General features: G+C 34.7%; 1 protein-coding gene across 4 annotated transcripts in view; it reads left to right on the forward strand.

Moving 5' to 3' along the window:
- Positions 1 to 11695, forward strand: part of SEMA3E (semaphorin 3E) — a 391299-nt gene extending 379604 nt beyond the window's left edge. For 3 of the 4 annotated variants that reach the window (XM_054692488.1, XM_037510801.2, XM_054692489.1), the window contains one exon: positions 10088 to 11695. In XM_054692488.1, coding sequence (XP_054548463.1) covers positions 10088 to 10540 — 453 coding nt within the window. In that variant the 3' untranslated portion in view covers positions 10541 to 11695. Of the gene's footprint in view, positions 1 to 7423; positions 7663 to 10087 lie in introns of those variants that run through there. The other variant, XM_054692490.1, reaches the window with a different exon arrangement.
- Positions 11696 to 22005: the final 10310 nt, after the last annotated feature.

Raw genomic sequence — 22005 nt, forward strand, 5'->3', positions numbered from 1 at the left:
TGTGTTTCACGTATACTGTGTCTTATTATTGAGAATAGTAAAGGCTATTTAACAGCTCAGGTAGAATACTTTTTCAGTCTTCTGATTTACTTTGTAAATACCTTCTGCATTCATTGTTTTGAATTCAATAAATACTTGCTGAGAGCCTACATTAACAGGTAATGAAACTTAGCCCTTTAGAAGACTATAGGCTTGTAGTGAATACAAGAATATAAATAGATATAATCGTTATATATTGTGTTCATTACAAGTTCTGTTGAAACAAACAAAAAACTAACTCTTGCACCAGAGGTGACATTTGAACTATGTCTTAGTAGATTTGAGTAGAAGTTAACTAAGAAACAGAATGGTACAAGCATATATGATGAAGATGAAAAACAATACAATATATGTAGATGTGTGATGAGAAATGGAGGTCCAGAAATGAGTAGGAAATGAAAAAAGAGGGAAGACATATTTTAGTTTTTATGGGATAACATTAAGTGAATTTATATTTGAGATCAAAAAGAAGTAATTGAAAATGATCTGCATGTTCCTTTCTTGTTTGTCTATGTGGATGATGGTGTCGTAACACAATTCAAAAAATACAGGGAAGGAATAGCAGGTTTTGGAGAGATGTGTTAAGTATATTTTTAACCATGTAGAATTGGAGCCTCCTGTAAAGCAATCAAATGAAGCTGGTCCTCTGATATATGAATATTCAGGACTATAAAGCCAATGGAGAGAAATAGTCATTACATTCCTGGAGATAATAGAAGTAAGATTATAGTAACAGTCAGTACTTATATATCATTTTCTATGCTGGACACAGTCCTAAGACTGTGTGTATATACTTTTAATCCTTGGAATAGGCTTATAAAGTAAATACTTTCATTGCTCCCACTTCATACTAGAGAAATTGAAGCATCTAGACATCAGTTACTTGCATAATATAACAGTCTGTGAAATCAGTCTGAATTTGAGCTCAGTCAGCTTTCAATTAGTCACAGTGCAGTATTATTTCCAACTGCTGTAGCTTTCCTTGGAGAATGAGTCAGTAAAAAGATTGTGAAGACTGGAAGCAAGTGGGGAAGCCCTCCTATAAGAAAAAAAAAAAAGATGAACTCTAAAGATGAGCTAAATATCATCAGGAAAAAAAGTAATAATTACTGAGCTCTTCATTTAGTGCTTAGTAGGTACCCTATGCTATTCTGAGCGCTTTATGTGTAATAAGTTACTTAAAAATATAACATTTCTGGTCCTCCCCTCGTGGCACAGGCGGTTGAGCGCTGTGCTATGAAGCTGTCCTCAGCCTCTGCAGCACCGGTTCGATCCCCGGCCAGCCGGCAAGGGTCCCACATGTCGTAGCAGACCTCTCCTGTCTTGCCGGCTGCTCCCCTCAGCAGTGTATTTCGAAAGTCTGCCTGTTCTGCTCCCCACTGTGTCTCTGGTGAATCCTCTCACGCTCCCGTGAATCTGGCCTGTACCCCAGTTCTTGTATAAATAAATAAATAAATCTTTAAAAAAAATAACACTTCTCTGAGATAGTTAATGTGTATGACAGAGATGAGATTAAGTACCTGAAGGAGAGTGCACAGATACTAAGTACCTCTAAGGCAGTATAGCTTAAGTTGAAACCACAGAGTCGGGAGAGCATGGTACAGTAGAACTCAGAAAAGGAATTAGATCAAGTAATGAATTAACAGATCCATTTAGAAATACATACAATAAGTGCCCAGTCTGTATGTGTTCAGTAGAATGGTTTAGCTGGGAGCCATCTAGTGATAAAAGTGATAAAAGGAGTTGTGTTGTATTGGTAAGTTAGTATAGTGTACTCTTCCTAAAGGTTTGGATAAAAGAGAGGTTGACAAAAGGAGAAGAGTAAAAAGAACTTTACTTTTCTTTTTTTTTTTTTTTTTTTTTTTTGGCTTAAGAGTGACTTGGTCAGGTTTATAGGTTGAAGGGAAGTGCAGCTAATCAGTGAAACAAGATAAAGAGCTTATGGGAGATAATATAATTACAAAAGTTGGGGCATTCTAAATTCTAAGAAGGAAAAGTGAAAACCACCATTCTTTGAATTAGAAGAAAAGAAATTAGAGTTTATGCATGTGTATAAGGTGATCTCATGCCCAGAGTTCATATTTAGTTGTTCCAAATGTCATCTAGTTACTTAAATTTAGTGACCACCTGTATTTCTACATGTAATCTGAATTGAAATAGCAGTTCAAATCTTCCTTACATAAAGGATGCATAAATTATTTTTTGTGATTGCAACATTATTGTAACAAAAATTATAAACACAAATAAATCACCCTTATGTTGTATGCCCTCGTTTATGAACTCTCAATTCCTACAATTCCATATACTTGAATTTATAGTCCTCCAACAGTTGCAAAATTTTAATTCTAGGTAATATCTGAAAAGAAAGAAATTCAGAGACCTTAAGGTATTTGCTTATACCTTTGAAGTTTTTACGTACTTTTCTTTCTCTAAAATTCGTAAGCACTACATTTTAAAATTGAGTAAATGAGGTAAAATTTAAATATATTTGTTAAATTTAAATATTTTACTGTCACAGTGTAATTTTTAGTTATCATGATAAAGAAAACCATAGTTTCTTTAAGCTACTCAGAAGATTAGTAAATAATTCCTCATTTGGGTATAATACTCATTTTGAATGTTTTGAGTTTGGAATATATGATTTTTAATCTGAAGATAGGATACTCCTTTGAACATGAGAAAGATTTAAAACAGAAGTTGTCTAACTACAGCCCAGGATCAAATCTGGCCCTTTACCTCTTTCACAGATAAAATTTTTCTTGAAAACTGCCCTGCTCATTTGTTGATGTAGCTTTTATGGCTGTTTTTCATGCCACAGCTACAAAGTTGAGAAGCTGCAACAGAGTATAAGCCCAGAATTTTTGCTATATGGCTCTTTACAGAAAGCTTGCTGACCTCTGATGTAAAGGCTCAAATCAAAACACATACACAAGTGAAGCTTTATTAAATGAATATAACTGAAAAATCACTATGTATTTTCAAAAAAAAAATGGTTCATGAATAACAAATGCTGACTTTGTCATAAGCACTAAATTTCACTGCTGAGAGTTTTCAGTAACACCACACAACATGAATAGTTTCTTGAAGTGCATTCTTTTGGACTTTATTCTTTAGTCCTTTACTGCACTTAAGTATATCCAAAGTGTATTTAAATTAAAGTTTATCCAAAGACACTGTCAATGAAGTTGAATTCTAGAAGAGAGTTGAATAAGCTTACATATATCTCCAGTGGAGAAATTTGGGGCCAATCTCAAGATTCATAAAATTCTTCATGCCTATGCTAGGGTGATATAAGGCAGGCAAGCAAGGAGCTGGTGCCTATGACCAGCGTGAGAATTCCATGTTAAGCATGGAATAAACTAAGATTGATTTCCCATTGATCTTTGCCGATCTTCTCACTGTGCTTTCCTTATTTAAAGGAAAATGTGTGTTTGTGTGTCTAAAATATATATATATATATCACTTTAAAATAGCTAACTGTATACAGATATAAATAATGCACAAACATTCGTTTTTATAGAAAATCCAGGAGATCATAAATTAACTTCCTACCTCCAAAACTTAAATTTCATTTAACTTTCAATTCCTTTTTGATTCTATACCAAAAGTTCTTACTTCTCAACTTGACCTTCAGATCATGTATATGTAGGATAAATTCATCAGTCTTTTAAATACTGTTGAGAAACCTAATCAGTATAGTTTACTTAGCAATCAGCAGCTCCTTTTAGAAAACTTTTAGTTCATTGTATACATACTAACTTCATAGTTTCAGTGAAAACATGAATATATTGATCAGTCAATATATTATGGAGACAGCTTGTCTTGTAAAAACAAAAAAGGGAAGTGCACAAATTATATGAGTGTTATGTCATCAAAACTAGGAGATGAAGCAAAATCTCATTTTATTTCACCATATTGTTTGTTAGATGATTAATATTTTCCTGACATTCACCAATTCTAACCTATGACAGGAAGTTTAAGGGATCAATGACAACCATAAGTTTACATTTTTGTCTTTATACATATGTACTGAAAACATCAGGTTTTGTTCCAAATGAGTATTATTTCTTTGTATTTTCTTCTGTTTTCATAACATAAAGTACTTGAACTCTTTGCCTCATTTGAAACATCTGTTAAGTAGTTTTGACATTTCTATTTCAGTCTATTAAAAAAAATATGCTCATCTTTTCTAAAATATTTACAACACTTTACAGGTAAATATTCAGAATTTATATTTTTCAGCCTTGAATAGCATGTACGTGTGTCCAGTATATTTTAGATCTGGAGCAAGTAGCAGTATAGCTCATTAACTTCTTTGTTTTATTTTGCAATGACAAAGTTCCTTCTGTAAAATGGGAACTATAAAGCAGCTTCATGATCACAAGAATAGAAATAAATCTGCAGTTTTAGATAGAATTCTCTTGTATCAGTTTCCAAGAGAATATTGAACAGCTTTGGAAATTAAACATACCTTCCTAAATCTGTGGAATCAGAAAAGGATCAATGTTTTATCCCCCTGAGACCAATCTGACTCTGGGCATCTGATTAAACAACGCAGCAACATGGTAACGCAGCAAGCCCCATGTTAGGCACATAGTAAATGCTCAAAAATACAAATTCAAGTGTAAATTATCATTTAAATAGTCTTCCAGATCATAAAAAGCGCACATCTGCATCAGGATATAATACATAGAACTGTAAGTCTGAACCACTTTGTTTTTGCCTCCTAGAATAGCTCAAAGTGAGCTGTACTGGTGCATCTTGTCCCTGCCCTTCATGAGATATTACCTTTAGAAAATGTACTTATTATGGTGCTGTTGTTTGGACACTTCCCTCTCATTTTATGACAGCATAGAAGAGATTTTTCTTAGACTTCAGTGGCAGGAAAGATATAATTTTACAAATATGTTTTAGAGACATAATTTAGATCTTGTTATTTATGATACTTTCATCTCTCCTTTGGTCATCGGAACATTTAATGTTGACTTTGAACTCTAATTATAGTTGTTCAGTGCCTCATCATGTGCATTTTTGAGTTCAAACATTATCTTTACTTTCACCCTCTGTCCTTTATTTTCCCTTCATCCTGATCATCCAGACATTTTTGTCTAAGAAACTTTTCAGTGAAACCCCCTAAACTTTTTTTTCAGCATTATTTCTAAAATCATAATTATGTATCCTTGCAAACAGACTTAGCTTATTGCTTTCTGAACTAAGATAATCATTATAAACAACTGGATTACTTCTTTTTGTTTACACTTTCATTCTCATTTTGATTTCATATGCAAAACATTTTTAATCATACTACTTAGTTTATGGAACATTATCATAGCCAGTTCACACAAATCTCCTTTCTTTTTTGACTTTATTTTCCTGGGTCACCTTTCTCTACTTCCCTCCTTACTTTCTCCTATTCCTTGAAATGACTGGAATAAATGAAATATTACTGTTGTATATTGAACAAATTTATAATATTTTGAGTATATCTGGGATATAAAAAGAAATGTGTTGTAGATCTTATTCTGCTTCTTTTTAGAACTCAACATTTTGTTGCTGCGGTTTATCACCATTTCTGTTTCTCTATTTCATTGTTTCTGACTGCTATGTGACATCCCAGGTCATGCGATCATTGCTTTTAAGTGATTCATTTTCATGAGATTGGACAACGAGTGTCTTGAATTCCCATTGACACATATTTAGTGATCATGTCTGCAAATAATTCCTTTATATCTGAGTGAAAATTTCTACTTTATTATCTGTTAATATCATTTCTGTATATCACTGCCTTTCTGAATTAATCCTGTAATTCCAGGATTTCTGTACAACCTACACACTCAACACAATTCATATGGATTCCCGTTTCCCCACATCCTCACCAATACTTAATATTTTCTTTTTTTTTTGCCTTTCTTCGGGCTGTAAGATAGTACATTATTTAAAATTGCATTTCTAAGTTGACCATTAGCTTGCAAACTTACTGAACATTTGGATATCTTCTCTAAGTTGTCTACTTGAATACCTTTTTTCATTCTCTTATTATTGACTTTCAAGAACTTCCTTACATCTTTGTCTCTTAGATATAAATGTCTCAAATTTCTTCTTTACTATAATGGGTTTTAAGTATAACACTTTTTTTCAATGTGGTGTGGATGTCTTGTTCTCATAGTTACTTTCTTCTTGGCTTCATCTTGTGTTAGAAATAAGATTTCCACATTTTGAAATAATCTGAAATAAAAATAAAACTTTATTTGCTCTCTGTATAATAGGATGTTTCCCCAAGTGATCCATTAAGCAGTTAACACTAATTTTGCTAGTTAACCATCTCTGTCATATATCAGGTTTATATTGGGAAGTGTTTTTAATAAAGGAAAAGGTTTTTTTTTTTTTATGCTATCATAGTTGATATCTTTTCTGTAGCCAGCCTTTTTTTCTCTGTTGAAGCAGACCAGCTCAACAAACAAATAAACATGTAAATTGCTGATCTTTATTTCTTGACTAAACTGATTTCATTGTTCAATGTTCAGAATTAAAACAATTCAAGCCCCATATCTGTCCTTTTCCCATGAAAAGTGTTGAAACAGATGGCTGATACACATGGAAACCACTGCTCTTCCCAAGCAGCTACCAGATGTTCAGGGCTCTTGGTTCAATTACCCTTTTTTTTTTTTTTTTTACATCGTGAAACACATTGAATCAATTTTTATAACTCAGAATATTAAAGCCATTTTCAGTAAGAAATTCAGTATCTTATAGACTGCCTATAAGAATATTTGATAAAATGATATGTACCATCCTCCTGAACAAGGAAATCTGGTCTGCAGACATAGAAAAAGCACAACTAGATGAAAACAATTCTGTAATCAAGGTATGATGTTGAAGGGACCCATGTTAACTAATGTGGGAAGATCAAATTGTGGTAGAACTTCAAATACAAATTTCTAAGTCATTTTTTATTTTTGGTATTCATAGCCCATGGAAGATAGATTTAACTCTCAGGCTGATTTAACCTACATAGTATATACAGCTGTCTAGATCTGAGTGTTAAAAAAATCTCTCATTCCTGAATTTGGGGTCCACCATAATCTGAATATTGGGGTTGGGAGAGATTGAAAACTAGAATTCTGAGATAGGCACCATCTCCAACATGCAAATACATTATATAGGTCCATTCTCGTTGCAATTTTCTTGTTTCTACATCTTTAAATCAATCTGGACTTAATATACACAATACAGTATTTCTAAAATTTGGGCTTCTTATTATGAAAGAAATAACTTCTTTTTATAACCAGCCTTGATTTAAAAAAAAATTTTTTTCAATGCCCTTTTAATTCTGTGTTTATGTCCATTTTGCTCTTTTTTTTTTTTTTTTTTTAATTTATACAAGAACTGGAGTACAGGCCAGAGGTGCAGGGGGTGAGAAGATTCATCAGAGACAGAGTGGGGAGCAGAGCAGGCAGATGGACCGAAGACACTACTGAGGGGAGCAGCAGGCAAGACAAGAGAGGTCTGCCGCGCCGTATGGGTTGCTCCCTGGCCTGCCAGGAATCCAACCCACACTGCAGAGGCTGCGGACAGCTTCACAGCGCTGTGCTCAACCCGCTGAGTCACGGGGGTTGGGGGGGGGCTCTTTGTTTTATTTTAAGATACTTTCATAAACTGCTTGTTATATACAGAAAGTAGACTAGATGACTCTCGTATTTTCTCATGTATTATTCACTCTCACAGGAGATAAAGGAGGCAGAGAGCAAAGGATCAGATCTATCAGAATGTTTGCATACAGGTTCTGTTTAGGTGAAGGCAAAGCCCTGGGGCTACTTTTCCTATGTGTGTGTGAAGTGCAGACCTCTTTCATTAGTTACTAACTCCTCCTGAAATTACTCCCTCCCCACCCAAATCATTATTGGCTTGATCTACAAGATGTGCATACTTTTTGGATATATCCTCCCTGGTCTACCTTAGTGCTTTGCATGCTTGTAGACTATGAACAAGTTAATGTGTTCTCATTTATCATTGTGTTCTGAGCACTTCACTTACTGTGGAACATGAAGAATAATTAGGAAAAAGGTCTGTGCCCCTTATGAAGCTTATAATATGACTAAAGTGGTAAAACCTTGCATGGTACAATAATTTGAAGAGGAATATAAATACCAGCTTATATAATACAAATGTGGATGTCACTGAGTTACAAAAAGAAACAAATTTTTGTGGACTGTAAATAAAGTATTCATCAAAAGTGAAAGCTTAAACCTGGTAAGAAGTTTTAAAAAATGGATTGGTAGTACATGGAAGGAAAGAAGTATAAGACCAGAGTGAAATCCAGAAGTGAGCAATTAGGTGACAGAACAGGGCTAGTGAAGAGGAAGTCTCACAAGTGGCCCCCACTACCTGCCCTCCAAACATTTTTTTAACTGCTAGTATAACTCACATTAAGCCCTTTATTAAATATTCAGCAGACTGAATTAAGAAATGCTTATGCTTATAGTTTTTATTCAAATACCAACCAAAATAAATATACCAATAAAGTATAAACAAACCTATACATCATTTAATTCTTTATATAATGTGATGCTTTTTTTTCCACTGATGAAAAGTATCTGCATAGCCATATCATGGGACCCAGATGACTGTGTGTGTGTGTGTGTGTGTGTGTAAACATCTGCCCACAGTGATGTGTGCCATGTGATGACTCAATCCCCCCAACACTTTATTCAAGTGACTTCAAAACTTTTTAGTACATTACTACATAGTGATGTTGTTTGTTTTTCATTTGACTGGAACATACCATTAACATATTAAATCCATCTTTGTTCTTTTCAGCAGCTGGAAACTATTAAAGCTTTGAAAATAGTTCAGAATCTATGATAAACACAAATACTAACAAAGAGGCTGATCTTCCATATGGCCCCCAAATATTGCATATTTATTTATATTGATTATCATAGGAAAAAAATACCACCAGCCTAAAAATTTCTTCGAGAACACACATTGATCTTCATTTGTTGAAATAAAAGGAAAATACAGACAAGAACTGAAGGACTTCTGTTATATCTTTGCCAATATTGTTGCGTGCTCAGGGAGGAAAAGAGGCCTGATAAAGAGATGACTTTAGTTAAGCCTTTCTCAGAATGGAAAGGAACCAGCCTCAAGGAAATCCCTTGAGGTAGATAGTCACATCAGTCTTGAAATAGCATCAAACTGGGCAGGAAAGCAGGAACAGAAAGTAAGGAGATTGGGGGGAGAGTCTGCTTGAGATAAGCTCAAAACAGTCATCGGGGTATGGGAGTCTAATATTGTGACAATAGTGAAGGGGAACTGATGTTTCTGAGGGTCAACATTGAAGAAATGTTGATAGGAATTTGTGACGATTACATATGAGGACATAACAATGAGAGAAATATAAATCTTTAACAGTCAAGAATGGGGGAACAGAAGAATAATGATGTAATAAATAGGGAAATTATTAAATGGAAAGGAACTGAAGTGAGTGGAATGTTTGAGTGGAAAGAACTGAATTATAGGTAATGATCATGTAAATCTCTGTTTTAAAGTTAACAGAAAAGACAAAATGGTGGATCATCTATGGGTAAGATCTACCATCTTAGGGAAAGAGGTTGAAACAAAGAAATGTGAGAGTTATCAAATGGATACAAATAAAACATGAGATGAGGAGGATTGTGCCTGGAAAGGAATGAAAAATCTGCAGGAGAAATCAAGAAAGAAGCAAGGAGAGAGCAGGACATTGTTAATAATGTCCTGAAACAAAAAAAAAGACTTAAGGAGGTAGGCCCATCTATGTCAAATGCAGCCACAAGGTTAGAAACAATGGAGACTGTACAACAGTCAATATTGCCAGAGGTGTGATGTGATCACAGAGATAAGAGATGGTGAATTTATGGAGAAAGCTAATGGCAAAGAGGAGACTGCTGAGAGGCCTGGCCTGGAGGCCTGTGGAAACGAGCTGAGTGACACAAAGTCTAAAGTCTACTTTAGGTGGTGTTCTCTCCTCCTATGCAATACTCCGTTGTCATTAATTTTCTTGCTCTTACAGGTGAAGACAGATGATAGAGTGGTTAAGATGGACCTCGGTTTACTCTTCCTAAGGGTTCGCAAAATGGATGCTGGGACCTATTTTTGCCAGACAGTAGAGCATAGTTTTGTTCATATAGTCCGTAAAATCACATTGGAGGTGGTGGAAGAGGAGAGAGTGGAAGAAATGTTTAACAAAGACTACGAAGAGGATGGGCCTCACAAGATGCCTTGTCCTGTGCAGAGCAGCATTCCACAGGGTGCAAAGCCATGGTACAAGGAATTCTTGCAGCTGATTGGCTATAGCAACTTCCAGAGAGTAGAAGAATACTGTGAGAAGGTATGGTGCACAGATAAGAAGAGAAAAAAGCTGAAAATGTCACCCTCGAAGTGGAAGTATGCCAATCCACAGGAAAAGAAGCTCCGACCTAAAGCTGAGCATTATCGCCTGCCCAGGCACACACTAGACTCCTGATGGGGTGAAACTACTTGCATCTGAAGAATTTATATTTGGAACCTAAAAAGAGAGAGAGAGAGAGAGAGAGAAACCATCCAACTCCTTTGCATTACTTAAAAGAGCTTTCTGTAATACAGAAATGACTATAAAGGTGTTATGATAATTTATTCTATATGCTCATTTGACTGGTTAAGAATCATATGAAATTAATTTTTTTGAAGAAGTGTTTTGTTCAGTGATTTCACATTATATTTATCAAAAGTGACCATAGCGGTAATTTTAAGTATTGACTGCTTTTCTCTGTCAATTATTATTTTACTCTTGGAAGACAAATTTACTGCAATATTGAAGAAAAATTAGAGTTTAAGAATCACAGAAAAAAATAAAATATAAATGCTTTAATCTCTGAGTTTGCCTTTCCACCACGATGTAAAATACGCAGAATGTCAGATACTTTAATATTCTCGACTGTCTGTACTTTTAAAGAATTATTGTGTTAGTGTTGTCTAACCTATGAGTTTTATGAAGCAGGTATGTTATAATTATTCTAAACCATGAAGGAAAATTGTGGTTACATTAAGGTTTGTGCCTTTCATAAAATATTCCATAAACCACATTCACAGTAAGTAGTTATATTTGTTGCATGATGAAAACATATTCTTCCAATTTCACTCCCGTATGGCAAGAATGAAGTTAAGGTAACTTCTGATAATCAGTGTCAAACTGTAACTTAAAAAAAAAAAAAAAAAAATGCCGCCCTCTTGTGGTAGAAAACTATATTCTCATCTTTTTATTTTTACAGATACTTGTCTCGTAAAGATTTGAAGTTTCATAATAAATACATCTCCATTTTCAGAAAAAATTACTGAAATAAAATTACATTAGTGCTTATGCCATACTTGAGGAGGAATGTAATCTGTTGATGAATAATTTATTGCCTCACAATCCAAAAATAAAGGCATTACACCATGGAAATTCTATTAAACTTAAATTTTATGCTTCCTAAATAATCTTCCCTAAAATCTAAAATATGTTTCAGAGACATAATGTTTTATTTATGAAAAAATATTAAAACATCTTGATCTCAGATATCAAATATTCCTCTATCTTGTGTTAAAAATAGGAAAATAATTTCAAGAATTCACTTATCTACCAAAATGTTCAGAGCTATCTTGCTTTTTCACTTATAAATATTAAGTGATTTTATTTTGAGGATATTTATTTCCTGAAGTCTTTCCTTCTCCTGTTTTATCATGCATTTGCCTTTTTAAAACATGAAATTTTGTAGTGAGAATTTTAAATAAAAATTAAAAGCAAGCAAATAACACATGAGAATAATTATGAATATTTATTTAAATGCTAATTTTAATAATACTTCTGTTTTAAAACTTAGTTTATAGGTTATATAATTAAGTTAAAGTGATGATAATTTGTAATAGTTTGCATTTTCACTTAAAAAAATTTAAAGTTCATTCTGTAAGCCATCAGGCAGCAAAGGGTTTAAAGCATAAACAAATACCATAATTAACATTCTCTGAAAAATTCACTTGCTATTTTCCTAAGAATCCACCAGGGGTCATCGCTGCCCACCAACACAAAACTAAATCAGCAGGTATGGAAGATAAGTAACAGTATGTGGGAAAAGCCTGACCAATGTGAAGTAGAGCCATAACCACAGAACATAGCCTTCACAAAGTTTCTATTTTATATATCAAAGTCAACAGATAAGTCAGTAAATCACAATTTACTGAAAATATTCCTCCATTAGAACGAGAGAGGCAAGAGCAGAATTTTCTCTGGTATTTGAATTTACAAATTCAAGTCAGACAGATGTGGCAGAGTAGTTATTTTACTCTCAATAACACATGCAAACAGTTAATTCAATGATAGCAGTGATGTCACTTGTGAACTGAAAAATGCAGTAACTAGAGAAATTAAGACTGACAAAAATACTGTGAGTCAGCCTTAAACATTAAATGAAACTACAAGATAGTCAACTAAAATGAAATGACTATTAACTAGAAAATAAGGTTGATATGAAATACTAAAACTGATCCTAGAAAAAGAAATCCTACCCCAAGAATTTTAAATTACTGATTTGAAAGAAGCCTGATAAAATTTTGAAGACTCGATCCTGCAATTCAGGGGAAGCCCTGCATTTCATATACATATGAGATATATTTATTTTTTATCTTCCCTTTCTCTCTGGAGGTGCATGGCACACACACACATATACACAAGCAGTGATGCAATCTAAGATAAATCTCTATTGCCTCTCAGAAGACCCACCAACAACCAACATTGTTCTGTCTTTGAGAATCTGAAATATACCACAAAATTATATTCCCAGTCTTGTCCATCTAGGGTTAGAATTCAAACTTAGAATCTCCTTGAGAACTGCACAGGCTTGGAAAATTACAAGTGAATTGGTCAGATTTATTTCCTCTTTCTTGAACATGATCGTATATACTTAGCCACCTACCTGCAAGATGAGGAAAAATTCAGACTTCTCCCCCACCGTCTGCGTTCTACCCAGACATTACACTTCAAGAGGGAGAGAAATCATGCCCTCTGGAAATACACGACTGAGACTCAAAAATCACCTCTCTGTCCTAGTTTTAAAGAAGTACCTCCAAGCAGTTTCAGTCTGTGTTTTCAGACCTCTTCCAGCTTATTCTCTGTAAGGGGAGGGCCTGTAAATAGAATGATCCTCGATGCAGAACAACACACATCTCCTCTTTCAGTACCCTGTCACCCAGCGGGGTAAAGATGCAGATTTGTTAGTAAAGAGAACGACAATTTAGGGTTTTACTTCCAAGATTTGTGAGGTCTCTTTCATGTCTACCGTTCCTCGTTGCTAATTTTTTTTCTTTTGTATTTATTACTGCATATTTCAGTATATAGCTATCAACTTGGGGAAACAGGGATTGAAAATAGAAATGAACTCTAATGAGAACTAGAAGAAAGGAAACAAAGACTTTGCCTGTTTAGTAAGTGGCAATTCCATATATATTTTAGAGATTTTTCCCTTCCCAAAATTTGTTAAATACTAAGGATTTTTTTTCAAGTGTCTAATATTTCCTATAGGGTGTAGGGTTTTGTAAATCTTCATAGTGTTTATGAACATTTGTAAGATTTGTGAAATACAATAAATCATTTTAAGTGTTGATGTTAAGCATGAAGCAACAAAGCAGCTGTTGTCCTTAGAAATGGATCATCTTATGACATTCCCTAGCCTGTGAAATATGTAAGAAAATCACTTGGCATTGCATAGGGGATCTTTCTCCAGGATAAAGTGTTGCAGTGATGACAATAGGAGTTGATGCTCTTTTTCTTAAAACAGAGTATCATATTGAATTATGTTCTCAAAAGCAATGCTCATTTTTCAGGCCAACAACTGTTGCATTTGAATCAGATATAAATAATAGATTTTCAAAAAACACTCTTTGATTGTAGTGAGTTACTTAAGTTGCTATGTTTATTTCACCTTATTTTCCTTCAGAAGATGGCATTGTATTTTGGCTTTTATTATGAATTGAATGTGTTCTGTTTGTGTTTAAGTGGCTTAGTGATGAGCTAGAGAACTATACAGGGGTATCTTTGTATGACTTCATTTGCTTGCCTGGGTTCATAATGGCATGTGCCATATTTTTTTTCACCAATTATAAGCCATGAGACTTATTATTATCTGGTAGCAAGCTACAAAGACTAATGACAATGTGTCTCTTTGACTATCACATGGATATGCCACTATGCACTGCATAGTTTGTCTATACATTATATACAATTTCTACTTGGTTCAACTTAGATGAAAAAGAAATAAATATTTGCTAAACCCTTAAGTGCTGTCCAAGGAGTGCTTTCTAAGTTTTTTGTCAATCAAATTCATGTTTCATGCTATGCCAAACCTATATGTAAATGTGTAATGGTGTAGGCTAGCTCAGTTTTTGTTGTTGTTTAGAAGTTAGTAAAGAATTCAATTCTCTTTCCTTGGAAATTAATGACTTAATTATTAAGGAGAAAAAGTCTGTTCCTCTCATTGAGGAGAGTCTGAAATTCAAAGCTGCTGTATCCAGGTGAGAGAGAGAAAACTTGAATGCTTCTAAAAAGGCTACTAGTAGAATGGTCATGATTTTGTATGTTGCAACTTCTATCTTATTGCATCTGAATTCTGCTATTGTAAGATTTCGGGAGGTTATTTAAATGAGATTTAGGGTTAAATGAATCTCTTGAGAATTGTTTTCAAAGCAAGTTTTATTTTATTGGTAAATAGTTGCAATGTTTTAGAGGTTGAATTTGGCAGCATTCCAAGATAGTGTTTAGGACAACTTTATAATGTAACAAGGTCATTAATGTTTATACATGTTTCAAACTGTATTCACTCATAATACAGGAAAATTTTTAGTGTATTTAATCCATCGAAACCCTTCTTTAGTTACATATTGAATCATAAATCTAGAGAAAGTAGAAAAGCAGCTATAGCAAATAGGAAATTCTTGCCTGTTATTCATTGGGAACAAAAGTAGTCACCCATCTATTTATTCAAAACTATATGCCAGTCACTTGATCATGTGCTTCATGGGGTGTAGAAATTAACAATGCCATTAAATTTTCTGGCTAAATAAATTTGCATTATGTTTGAGAGTATGTTTACATTTTCATTGCAAAATTCCAAATCTTCATTTTACTTTATACAACATAAAATACAGTAAGGATGTAGCTTTTACAATGTATTTGAAATATTTGGAATGTTGTGAAAGTTACTTTTAATTATGAATTTTGAGACTTCTGGATAGCAATGAAGTCACTGGTTCAGAGGAGCTACAGTGATGTAGCAATGATCAGCGGTATATAGAAAGGAAAGAAATTATTGAACAAAAAAAGACAAATAAGATACAGCAAGAAGGGCTCCATCTGCAACACAGGAAGAGGGTTGTTACCAGGAATGAGTCAACCAGCTCTTTGATCTTGAACTTTCTAGCTTCCAGAGCTGTGAGAAGTCAGTGTTTGTTGGGTAAGTCACCCAGTCTATGATATTTTGTTATAGCAGCCTAAGTGACTTTAGTACATAAAGGAAAGCACAGAACAAGGCAGAGAGATTAGAATAAACAGAAATAGGCAAAATGAGCCCACTAAAAAATACTCCAAAACATCTGAAAAGATCTGAAGTTAAATAAGGAGTGGTACCTGGAAAAACTGATAAATAATGGTCTCTCAGCTAGAATGTCTGTTTGTTTATATCAATTAGTTAGGGTATTCAGAAAGTTTCCAAATTATAGTTGATTTCTTCTCTGTGGTTCAGAGGTTGCCAGGAAGAGGAAAATGAAATTGCATTCTCAATCTCCAACCTGAAAAAAAAGAAAAAGGTAAATACCTGTCCCAAACAGGATGATCCTTGCAGTTTATTCCATGAATTCAATTTATTTAGGGGGGGAAATGGCTTCCTATTTTACATGTTTTTTTAAAGTAATTTAAACCAACTCAAATTTATTATCTCAGGATTTCCATTAATCAGAAGTCCAGGTACAACATGTCCCAACCAAATTCTCCGCTTAGGATCTCAAAAGACTAACATCAACATACTTCAACTACCTGCGCTCAAGAGAACAATCTTCTTTCAAGCTCCTTCAGGTAATTGGGAGGATTCTGTTCTTTGTGGTCCTGCTGCCCTTCCATATTCAATGTCAGCAATTGACTCTTGGGTCCGTTGTTGACCTGGAACCTCTCTGCAAAGTTTCTTTTGCCACATGACAGCATTTTAAAATTCTGGAACTTTGAGCAGGGGCGTACTTTGGGAACTACAATCTATCCTCTTGCTCCCAAAGATTCACATTCTTTCCAGATGCAAAAACACCCTATTTACAGGTCTCCAAAAGTCCAATCCTATTGCAACATAGCTCAGTAGTCCCAAATTTTATCTGTGTTCTGAATCTGGTGTGCCTGAAACTGTTGGTATATTATCAAATGTGATACCTTCCTTGCACACAATCCCCATCTATCTGTGGCCCGAGAAACTAAAGGTTTGAGTTATCTGTTTCTACCATACAATGATGGAACAGGCAGAGGATAATAGTTTATAGATATTCTGGTTGAAATGGAGAAAATGGCAAGCTAACTGTGATTGCCAATACAAAAAGGATTCAAAATTCAGACTAGCAACCTCCATTAGGTTTCAAGGTCTATGAATAGTCTTATATGGCCCTCAACTTTGACCTCTAAATCTCTATTTTGAATTGTGGGCTCTCTGTCCCACCCTCTAGAGTCCAAACTGGATTTTTAAAATGTCAAAATTAAAGACGTAGCTTTCCCTAGGAAAAGTTAATATGAAGCACACAGATCATTATCTCAACTCCTGATTTTGTAAAATTATTTTCTAGATAAAATCAGACTGATGTGTCATTGAGAGATGACATTGAATGCATAGACTAACATTCTGCTAGTTTGTAAATTATATGTTCATAGTTATATTTCTAAAATATTTGTGGGAAGGTGAGGTCAAGGAAGGATTTGGGGAGAAATAACAAAAATATTTTATATTCATAAGCACATATTATGCTTAGTAGCAAAATTTCCCAAGCATTATCTCATTTAACACTGAAAAACAAAATGAAATATCTTTGAGTTAGGTATCTTTATTTACAGATGAGGACACAGAAGTAATTTTGTAAATGTTAGATCCAGGAAAGGAGATTAAACAATAATATGTGAATGAAAGCCACAGCAGTGGGCCTCTGAACCACCTGATAACGTGAGGACTTCTGGTATGGTGAGTATGTAAAGATCTCTTCATCTTTTTAATTGTTTTTAGTTCAGGTCTCTATTTTTTCTCTTCAATTTTGATCATAGTCTTCTTCATTGGTTTTCCTGCCTCCTCTGTTGTTTCCTGTCTTCCAGTCTTTACTCAGCAACCAAAATCATCTTTCTAAAACACAAATTCCACCTGTCCCACCTCTACTTAAAACCATTCAAAGCTGGGGCCTCCCCAGTGGCACAGCGGTTGAGCGCTGGGTTGCGAAGCTGCCCGCAGCCTCTGCAGCTTCAGTTCGATCCCCGGCTGTTCCCCGGCCACCAGAGGAGGGTCCCACAGGTGCGCAGACCTCTCCTGCCGCCCGCTGCTCCCCTCAGCAGTGTACCTCGGTCCTTCTGCCTGCTCTGCTCCCCGCTCTGGCTCTGGTGAATTCTCTCACCCTCCCGTGCTTCTGACTGTACCCAGTGCTTGTATAAACAAACAAACAAATAAATAAATAAAACATGCCTCTATTAAAAAAAAAAATCTAAAAAAAAAAAACCCATTTAAAAAAAAAACCATTCAATGCTTCTGTGTCATTGATAAAACGCAAATCCCTTGCCCTATCTTTGCACTCTTTCTTCTTATTTTTTATATTTATTTTTAATTTTATATATTTTTACATCATTTTTCATTTTTGTACAATGTACAATAGAAAGTTTTTGACTTTGACTAAATGAAAGTATGTGTGAATTAGTGAATGATGAAAAATCAATCAACCAAAAAGTAGCATCATTTAAGGCTCAAGTAATAAAGAATTAACAAAAGTTATTTAAATGAGAGAATATTTATTCCTCACATAACTAGAAATCCAAAAGACGATAGTCCCAGGGTTATTTAATTCTTTGGCATAGTGACATTTTCAGACTCAGAGATATGTCCATCATTCCCCTCTGCTGTCCTGGCCATGGGCTTTGTCTTCAGGAAAATGATATAGGTATGTAGGTGTCTATTTTTTCTCATGCAAGGTGCTAAAGATAATATTTGACAGCAAATTATCTCATCATACCCCACTCCCAACCATACCAAAGGTCCAGAAGATTGCCATACCAGGTTCGAGCGGACACCTGAGTCAGGAAATCTGATTAAGGTAAATTCTAGTCTACAAGGAGGGACAAACACATCAATAAGAAGGAAAGGAAGTGGGAAAGAGAACTGATGGGCAGAAAAAATGGGATCTACTGCAGACTGCTGAGGTAACAAAAAATATATTGAAAACAAATAAAATTTAAATTAGTAACACCGGGGCCTCCCTAGTGACACAAGGAGTTAAGATGCAACCTATGAAGCTATCCGCAGCCACTGCAGCAAGAGTTTGATCCCCGGCCAGGGAGCAACCTACATGGCACAGCAGACCTCTCCTGCCTCACCCACTGCTCCTCTCAGAAGTGTATTTCAGTCAATCCACCTGTTCTGTTCCCCATTCCGTCTCTGATGAATCCTCTCACCCCCTGTGCCTCTGACCAGTACCCCAGCTCTTGTGTGCATAAATAATTATTTAAAAAAATAAATTAGTAACACCAATGTGGATAGATAGGGAAGAAACCCATTCCTGCTAAAACAAGAATTTAGAGAACACAAATACAAATTTTGGCAAAACACACTCAATGTGAAAAAAATGAATTGTTTTGTTGGTAAGTTCCATATGTTTGAAATTTTGTTACAATAGTTTATGAGAAAGTAATATTTGTGCATTTCCTGAAAGTAGGGTAACAGTGAATAAAGATTTATCATGAATAATTAAAGAAAAAAATACTGACACCAAAAAGAGTATTCAGAGTTTACATTTTACAAGCCATAAAAGGATAGCACATTTTTTCATGTGGTACAATTCTTCAAGAACAGATGGTAGAAGTGGAGACATTTTTATAGCACTCTTGGAATGTCTGTGCCTAGTCAGTTTTGTTACTGTTTAGTCTTGCTGACTATAAAGTGAAAACGCCAAAAGTGTGTGAAAGGCATCCTGGCCTAGCCCAGCCGACCAGAGTTCTCGTTCTCATTTTGACAGCTTAGAAAAATCACTTTGTGTCTCTGCTTCCACATTTGAAAGTTCTTTTCAGCTTCCAAATATGTAAGTTGAGGTGGTTGGACCAAATGATTTTGCAATACCTAACCATTTATGATATTGTCTGAGCCTATAAAATGGAATTTCAATGAAAAAACCATGTTCAAATGCCTTCTAAAGAAAATCTATACTTTTTAGTATGGAGACTAAACTACTTTAAATGGTTTCTTAAGCTATTTTGGAATGTAGTTGATATAAAATAAATTGCACATATTTAAATTGTAGAATTGGTAAGTTTTGCATATGTATACATCTGTGAAATCACCACGATTGAAATAATGATTATATTTATCAACCTACCCACCCCCACCAAAGATTCCTCATACTCCTTTTAAAGTTTTTTCCTCCCTGCTCTCTCCCACCTCTGCCCAGGAAACCACTCATCTGTTTTCTGGCTTTATTTTATAGGATTTTGTGTAAGTGCAAACAAGCAGTATATTCTTTTTGTCTATGTTCTTTCATCTAGCATAATTATTTTCAGATTCTTATAAGTTGTTGAATGTATCAATAACTTGTGCCTTTTTCTTCTTATGTAAAGTATCCATTATCCATTATAATGGCTATGCAAAAATTAGATGAATGTGTTAGCTGTTTCAGTTTTTCATTATTACCAGTTAAACAGCATTGAAGATTCATGTGCAAGTCTTCATATCAAGGGAAGCATCTATTTTTGTTGGGCAAATACCTCAGAATATAATTTCTAGATTGTGTAGTTGTTGTAGATTTATTTAACTTTTAATAAAACTGCCCAATTATTTCTAAAGTGATTAAAACTTTTGCATTCCCAGAAAGAATATCTGTGAGTTCCACTGTACCCTCATTAATACGCAGTATGTTCAGTCTTAAATTTTAATCATTCTATTAGCTATGTAGTGATATTGCATTGTGGCTTTTCACCTAAATTTCTCTAATAACTAAGTTTAAGCATCTTTTCATGTGCTCATTTGTTATCCACATGTCTTATTTGGAAACAGCACTGTTCAAATATTTTTCCCAATCTATTGAGTTTTTCCATCTCATTATTAGTTATGAGTTCTTTACATGCTTTAGATAAAAGGCCTTTAACAGATACATACTTTGTCAATAATTCTCTCAGTCTTTGGGTGCCTCCACTCATTTTGGTAACAATGTCTTATGAGCAGCAAATGTCCAGTTAATTGATATTACAAAGCTTTTTGTATTGAACTTAAGAAAATTTTGTTAAACACAATCTCATTAAGATCTTCTCTGATATTTTCTTTTAGCAATTCTATAGTTGCAACTCTTACATTTATATTTTAAAAGAGTTATTTATTTATGCATACAAGAGCTGGGGTACATGCCAGAGGTGTGGGGGGTGAGAGGATTCACCAGAGTGGGGAACAGAACAGGCAGATGTACTGAAATACACTGGCAATGGGAATAGCAGGGGAGGCAGGAGAGGTCTGCTGTGTCATGTGGGTAGCTCCCTGGCCGGCCAAGGATCAAACTCATGCTGCAGTGGCTGCAGATGGCTTCATAGGTTGCATCTTAAACCCTTGCACCACGAGGGAGGCCCATAACTCTTACATTTAAACCTATATTCCATTTGATTTTAATTTTGTATAAGCTGTGAAGTACATCTCAAGATTTAATTCTTTGCATATGTCCACTCAGCTCTTCCAGTGCCATTTGTTGAAACATGACTCAGTCATTGAATTGTCTTGGCACTTTTTCACGAAGGTAGTCAGCTATAAAAAGTTTAGGTTGACTAAACCAGGCTAATCTAGTAGACTTAATCATATATCACTGGCCCAAAATGTGCAACAACTGTATATATATACGTATATAAAAGTCTTTTACTTTAGTGTTAAGTGTTCTGTCAAGCAAAAGTATCTTTGATTTATCAAGCAACCTGCTTTGAAATGCTAATAACTCTTGTAGCATGAGTGGGCTAGAATTCACACAGGCAATATCAATTAGTAAAGCAGGTAACAGACATCTGGGGTCACCTGAACTGTTAAAATGACATTTTTGATGGGGTGGGGGTGGAGGAAGAAAGTGGGGGAAGAAAGGCAGGAGTTATTTGATTTTTTAGAATTCAGCACTGTAAGGAAAAGTATAGGTCTTGATTCACAGACTTAGAGCAACAAAAGAGGAATATGTCCATATGGGGTAAGAAAGAAAGTAGAAGATAAAATCACTGTTTATGAAAAGTCCCCTATGTTGGTTTTGTACTTTATTTAGAAGAGATAACCTTTAAAAAATACTTCCTATAACCCCCTCCATGTTTGTTGTCCGTGCCTATTACCCGTATCTATTATCTGAGTTCTCATATGCCAAAGGTTTCTTCCTCCTTCTGAACTGTGTGGTTTAAAGTCTTCAAAATCAGAACCCAGGCTAGTACTATAGATGTAGTCTTGCAGTGACATGTAAATTAAAAAGATTCTTGCAGCTTCTCAAAGTAATCCAGTAGCTGTTTACAGCATTGGATCCCTTGGGGAAAGCACATTCTTGAATTACCAATTTAGTTTGAGAGACATGCAACCTACCCCTTTAGGTAGGGGTTTTTATGTCATGTTATCATAAAATGTCATTGAAATTCATACATTTAATTATGTGCAAAGAAATCTTAGAGATAATACACTTTGTTGCAATGTTGTCTTCTGAAAT

The sequence above is a fragment of the Talpa occidentalis genome, unplaced genomic scaffold, assembly GCF_014898055.3.
Source record: "Talpa occidentalis isolate TD23 unplaced genomic scaffold, MPIMG_talOcc4v2.1, whole genome shotgun sequence".
Classification (NCBI taxonomy): domain Eukaryota; kingdom Metazoa; phylum Chordata; class Mammalia; order Eulipotyphla; family Talpidae; genus Talpa; species Talpa occidentalis.